Source organism: Benincasa hispida, chromosome 4 (genome assembly GCF_027475165.1).
Source record: "Benincasa hispida cultivar pf3 chromosome 4, pf3_genome.v1.1, whole genome shotgun sequence".
NCBI lineage: Eukaryota > Viridiplantae > Streptophyta > Magnoliopsida > Cucurbitales > Cucurbitaceae > Benincasa > Benincasa hispida.
Window position 1 is genome coordinate 32,138,617 of NC_143481.1, and position 6,916 is coordinate 32,145,532.

At 35.9% G+C, this 6,916-nt stretch overlaps 1 protein-coding gene across 2 annotated transcripts; it reads right to left on the minus strand.

Moving 5' to 3' along the window:
* Positions 1-3,108: 3,108 nt before the first annotated feature.
* LOC120075186 (single-stranded DNA-binding protein WHY3, chloroplastic-like) lies at positions 3,109-6,400 on the minus strand. 2 transcript variants are annotated; one of them, XM_039028383.2, is made up of 7 exons: positions 6,008-6,400; positions 5,575-5,678; positions 5,383-5,475; positions 4,805-4,899; positions 4,448-4,521; positions 3,688-3,776; positions 3,109-3,430 (listed from the first exon to the last, which is right to left on the minus strand). In XM_039028383.2, the coding sequence occupies exons 1-7, from the start codon at positions 6,240-6,242 to the stop codon at positions 3,308-3,310; spliced, it is 813 nt and encodes a 270-aa protein (XP_038884311.1). In that variant the 5' UTR covers positions 6,243-6,400; the 3' UTR covers positions 3,109-3,307. The 2 variants fall into 2 exon arrangements, with proteins under 2 accessions (XP_038884311.1, XP_038884310.1); XM_039028382.2 differs by having other exon boundaries at positions 5,575-5,681; positions 6,008-6,394.
* Positions 6,401-6,916: the final 516 nt, after the last annotated feature.

Below are 6,916 nucleotides of genomic sequence, written 5' to 3' on the forward strand. Positions count from 1 at the left end.
AAGTTCCCATTTTTTTTCATCTTATTCTTGAGAGAGTGTTATTGTATTGTGAGGATAAATTTGTTGAGTACTTGAACTTGTAAATCTACTCTAGTGAGAATTGTATTGTGTTCTTCAAAAATTCCAACATTTGTAACGGTTTGATCCTAAACCGTGGAAAGGATCGGGTTTGCTCTTGAACCCGTAAAAGGAGCGGTGGTGTAAGGGCTCTAATCTGTGGAAAGAGTCGGAAAGATTTTATTCAAATTTCCAAGAGGCGCTTGGGGAGTGAAGTAGGTTGAGTTTGACCGAACCACTATAAAAATTACGGTGTCTTCTTCTCTAACTCTTTCCTTTTTATTTTTGCAATTAATTTAAGTAATTTATTGTATGTTTTAGTTTGTTCTTATTTATTTGCTAAAATTTGATAAGATTAAATTTTCACATTTTTGTCATCTTATTTGTTGCATAAATTGAATTTTTCTTATTATTTATAAAAAGTGTATTAATTAGTTTAATTGGGTTAATTTAGAAAAAAGTTTAATTAAACCCTATTCACCCCCTCTAGGGTTGCCATATCGATCCAACAGAATATTCTCTCGATTTTGAGGTGTTGCAAGCATTTCAACTCTTCTAGCAAGGGTTTCCATGCTTTCTTGAAGGTTTGTTAAGATGCCATGAATTCTCTCCAATGAGTTCTCAACGGACAGCAAGCACCGGGTTGAGGTTCTTGGAGAGAGGGTGGGAGTATCTTCCACCGCTTGTTTTTGTCCGTGTACATCTCCTTCGATTGGTTGATGGGCTCTCCTTCCTGCCATCGGTTCCCAAATCTTGGACTACTCTGATACCAATTTTGGTGTGAAACTAAAAATCTAATATTTTGAATCAATGAATCTCTCCTCAAAATGAGGAAAGAGGCTTTATTTATAGAGAAAGATTACAAGTTTGTTCAAAACTAACAAACTAACTATAGTTAAAGTCAAAACTAACAAACTAACTATAGCTAATTAAATAAGTAAGTCTTCTAGTTACATCACTATCCAACATGATCAGTGATGTGAGTGTGATCCTTATCTATACAAAACAAGGAAAGAAATATTGATGTAATACACTAACCTCGTTGGATTCAAACATATTTTTTTGGTCGGCAAAGAGTATGTACACTCCCACCTCATGAATTGAAGTACGACATGTCTACTCATTCGGTTTGCAACTTTTCTAGCAACCGTTGATACGATCTCGTATGCCCACACTTACCATAATTTATAAACGATTATAAAAATAAGAATAAATAGTAACTCATATTGTGACTAAAATAAGTAGATCTCATATGGCCAATGAATGGATATTACCTGGCATGCATGAGGAAACCACAGTAGGTTATATTTGACAATGTAGTTCTTATTGTTTTTTTTACCTTTTACTATAGTTATCTGCTTTGCTACTCAATCCTCTTTGTCGTCCAAGTAACATCCTCTCCCATGGCATGTTTTCCCAATCCATGGAATTAAAGTAATACAAATCCTCCACATCAATCAATAATGTCTTGTCAACGTTGGCTCTCGTCTTCTCCCTCCCCATCCTACCCAATTCAGTATAATAGACCATGTCATCTTCATAACATCCATGTCGTTATCAAACTCCATCTCCTTGTACGCTGTCTCTAAGGTATCAATGTGAATGTCCCCTGCAAAATCATTATTAAAGTACCTACTACACAGTGATCCAAGTGCGTCACCCCCTCCTCATAACTGTTGGATTAGGTGACCGCCACAATCCCGTCACCAACAGGAAGTCTTCTTTGGAGAATGTAACAACCATACCATTCAAATTGAAGGTTATTACATCATTTCTATTGTCTACAACTTCCCTCAATAGAATGTAGTGGAGCAATGGACTGTTGAAGATAATGTCCATGTCCACAAATCACCCAAATACCGTCTTCTTGAAGAGGGCAAGCTGAGTGGGAGTAAGCTTTTCTTTCACAACCTTGTTAGCCGCCCCAATGTGAGAGGATACGCTGGTCGTTTGGTCTGGGAAACGATCTTGGGGAGAAATCTTAAATTGTCTAGCCATACTGCATAGAATAACAACGAACACCAGAAATTAAGCATTTTGTTCAATACTTGATACACAAAATACTAAACTCGATGCACAATACACGATACTTGATACTCAATACATGATACACGATTGCTAGATACTAGATGCACAATACATGCTACATAGTGTCCTTTACTCGATACATGCTACATAGTGTCCTTTACACAATACACGATACATGATACACATACACAAGAGCTCAATTTGATTTTCCACCTTTATGACTTATCCTACTCAAACCCTAAACTCTAGACGGTCCGAAATACCAAAAATATGAAAACGAAACGGAAAAAATTCGAGCTCCAACCAAACATGCAAGATATGAAAATCGAAATGAAAATCGTATCGATCGAGTATCGAGGAACATGAAAGTGCATGTCAAGGAACATGATGCCAAAATATAACAAAGAGGCGAATGATGCCAAAATATAAACAAAAAGAAGAATGTTGCCTGATGTTGAGAAAATAGAGAGGATTTCGAGTGTACAGGTAAAATCGTCGAGGGATATAAAATCGAAAGACGAGAAATAATAGTCTGAGAAATGAGTTAAAGTGGTGAAATAATGGACTTCAAACAGGTTAAGAATTCAAAAGGTTCAAAATGATCGAGTATCAAGTATGACGTAGCTGTGATCGAGTATACACGTATCGATTGTACATGTATCGAGTGACCACACATCCGGGTATCGAGTGACCGGGCATCGAAGATCGTGTGACGAGTAATCGAGAATCAAGTGACAAATAATCGAGAATCGAGTTCCTAGGTAGATTCAGGCGCATGGGGTACATCTCAGGGACGACAAGTAAAATCACGTGGATGAGATCTACAGAAGGCCACTTTCCATTACTTTTACCGGTAGCCATTTTTCATTTGGACCTCTCAAATGAGGTCTTCTGTACCAAAAATTCTTGTAATATAACCTAAATTAAATAAAATGGTCGAAAAAGAGTATTTAAATTAAAATTAATCTTTTCTAACATTATGATTAGAATTGTTAATGATTTATATTATGAAATGTAGAGAACTTGGAATGAAAGTGAACTCTATTGGTAACTTCCACAATAACATTTAAAACTAATATACAAAATTATATATATATTCTAGGGTTTAGAGATATATTAAAAAAACGTGGACCCATATTAAAAAGGTGATTAGCTCATAACTAGTTTGATATGGATAACTGAAATAAGCACAACGATCATCTTCGGCCTAAGAAAAAGTAGACTATCTGTTCCATTCAAAGTCGCCCCCATATCTGGGATTGGCATTATTTACTCGGATGCTATCTTCAGGCCTCGTGATGGTGTTTGCAATCGTATGCCAACCCATGAGGTGCGGCAAGACAAACTACAGAGTAACGAATTCACCCGTATCAGAAACGCAATCTTAAACATCCAAATTTACGAATTATAACCACATAATTTTGAGGAAAAACAAGGTTGACATTTATAGGTTGACTTAGTGGTAAAAAATCATGGATATAACAAAGGGCTTAGAGAGAAAGAGTTCAATCTATAGTGATTAACTACCTAGAATTTAGTTTCATATAAGTTTTCTTAACACCTAAATATTGAGATGTGCATGTAAACTGGAAAGAACTATACCTTGAAAGCCTCAACAAGTACAGTATACTCTGCTTTGGTGATAGGAATATAAATGCTCTCATCCACGTTGATTAGCTTGTTCTGAACACCTTGTGCATCAAAATGGAACAGAAATGGTAAAGGGGTAAGAAAAAAAAGACTTTCTCTAGCATCATTGCAGTTCACAGGATCAATGCTATCCAGAAAAAGAACTTTAAAAAAATAATAATCAATTTTCATTACGATAGATGATGATAGAGATGTAGATTATTTATTGAACTTAGAAATAAGTAAACCAAAAGGTAAATCAGGTTCTTAAGACTATTCCAGATGTCTAATAAAGAATTAGATTAAAGTAGGACAATTGAATTGCAGAAATCCATTGAGCTAGATATAAGCAAATCAGTGTTATACTCATTCTAACGACCCAGCACACACAGCTTCATCTGTACTAAAATTCACCCTCTCATGAGTCATGCATACAAACTTATCATATACTAATTCGCTCGTCTCTTTTAGAGCCAGTATATTTCATAGGAAGTGTACTAATCCTATCAGAAACCATCATCATAATTGAAGATATGAAAGGAAGTTTAATGGGGGAAAACAGTGGTGGGGTGATCATATCAAAGGGTTTGGAAATACAATGACACAAGTAAATGAGACATAAATACTTCCAACTAATTAAATTCCGTTGGAGGTAACGCATACCCTCGCTTCAACTGAACACTCAGGAATTCAGCATTAATATTCTCTCTCAAATGGATCGTAAAGGACTTACTGAGATTGAAGAAATGGCCAGAACCATCCGGAAGAGGCTCCACTTTTAGTATCTTTCTGACCTTCCCTTCATCACTGCAGAACAAATATTTTGTCGTCTCTTGTTATCATAAAATACTATATTTTCAAACCTGAAACGCTTTGTTTACAAACAACTTATTACGTAAAATTCATTTTATTTGGCAGGATGTACTCACAAGAAAGATGTGGTATTTGGCTACTAAAAAGATTAAGACATCATTGTGGCATAAATGTTTGTGCTAACCAAAGAAAGCACAATACATAAACATGAACATGGCACAACTAATGGTATAAATTTTGATTGTACTTGTAAAAAATATAAAAATAAAAATAGTACCTTTTTCCCTTATAGGGGTCGTGAAAGAATTCACAAGACTCACGTGGGCCAAGGGCAACTAGACTTCCCAATTCTGTCACTGATAATGAGAAGACCTATATACAAAAGTAATCTACTTTGGTAAGGTATCAAATAATCATACCCAAAAAAAAAAAAAAAAAACTAACAAAGCAATTGTTTCAGCAAAAGTTCTTCACTGTGTCTGATTTCGTTTATTCTCATAGTAACATTTTCTTGAGAACAACTCAAGTTGTTCTGATTTCAAAAAAAATAAAAGAGTGATTTCAAATGCATAATGATCTTAACCTTTACAAGATATTATCCAATTATTGTTCTTGCAAATAGGTTGATTTTAGAAAATAGAAAAATGGTTGTTGTACACAGCTCCCAAAACATGCCTTGATATTTTCAATACCATCTACTTCATCAAGAAAATGATACTACTTTTCCACACTTCCAAGATGCCAAATATAGAACCTGTGGAATAGTAGTCAGCATTAATCTAGAATTTCAGTTTAGCTCATTAATTCAGAGACTTCCATAACTTAGGAGTTAAATATCAGGTCGTTTTAAAACACCTGTTTTCTGCTCCAATCATATTGACGAACACCAGCTGCAGGAGCAAATTGAAGCAATACAAATCCTTCCCTGGATATTTTGAACGCCCCTGACTAGCAAATTTTAAATGATTAATAACCTTAAAAAACTAACAACAAAGAAAAGCAGCATATCATGAATTATAGAAAGCTCAGAATTCAAGTCAGACATACATCTAGAGGTGTAAACTCGGGTGGCCTAGGCTCAACTGTAAGAGCAGCCTTCCCTTTGTATATCGAATGACCAACAAAAAACCTCGGTGGCAATGCAGCAGCAGCTACTAACAAACCAAACCATAATACTTCAGAACCCGAGAAATAAAAAAAACAACTAACACAAAACCCTTGAGTTAGGAGAAACCCTTTGAAATTGAGGAACAGGTGATAAACAAAAAGAGAACAAGGTCAAAATAATTCAGTCCATACACGGACAAAGAAAGTCAAAGCATGTTCTCAATGTCACAAATCCGGAGCTATATACTTCATTTTCCTTCCAACATAAACTAAAATTTCCAAATAGCATCAACCCTGCTCTCACCAACTGTAACCGACAGGAAACACGAAGTTCTTCTAAAAAAGAATTGAAATGAAACAGATAAGGAAGTACCTCTGGCGCGAGTTTGTGAGGAAAATGAATCGGTCTGAGAGCCCGGTTCGAAGGGCGACTGCTGCTGCTGCTGCTGCGTGTTCCAGGAGTATTGGCATTTCGGAGAAGGTTTGAGAGTAAGGAGTGGGCGAAAGGAGTTGAGGCTACACAGTCTGCCGTTAGAAAGACTTTCCGGCAAGAGTTCGGGGTTAAATGAGGGAAGCAAGGAAGAAGAAAGCCATTGAAGACGCAGCATCGTTTGGGCTTTGTCTTCGCGGCTATTCTATCGCGGTGAGGATTAGAGAGAGAACCGGCAGGAGTTAGATTAGAGTCGAACTCCAAAGTCCAAACCCGTGGCCCGCGCCCTACAAAGTTTATTTCCTTTCGCAAGCAAAATGTATTATCGATTGGTGTGAAAAGTGTATCTTTTAATGTATTCTTTATTTTTTTAGTACAATATCATGTAGATGGGATCCAACATTCAACCTCTTGGGAGTATAGTTATATTAATGGTTGTTTAACTAAGCTTACTTTGATAAAAGATTATCATTCTTGTAGTATGAATATGCAGTTTTTTAGTACACGTGCGAATTTGAACTGCAAATTTCTAACATTTTAAAGTTTTTTTTTACCTTTTCTTTTCTAAAGTTCAACTATATATGTGTAAATGGGTATTTGGAACACCAATTTAGAATGGATTGAGTGAGCTATAATAGGCCAACGTTTGGGTAGTATGTCAAAATAATGGAGGTAAGGGTTATTTTAAACCATAGTTTTCTATGGTAACACTATTTACAACTCAATAGTTAAAATAATCAACTCTTTCTCCCTTCAATATTTTTAATGACTCCACTTTTCGGCCATCAACTCGAACAATCACTCCACGATACCAACTTCAATGAAGACCACCTCTGACACCCAATTTCAGTG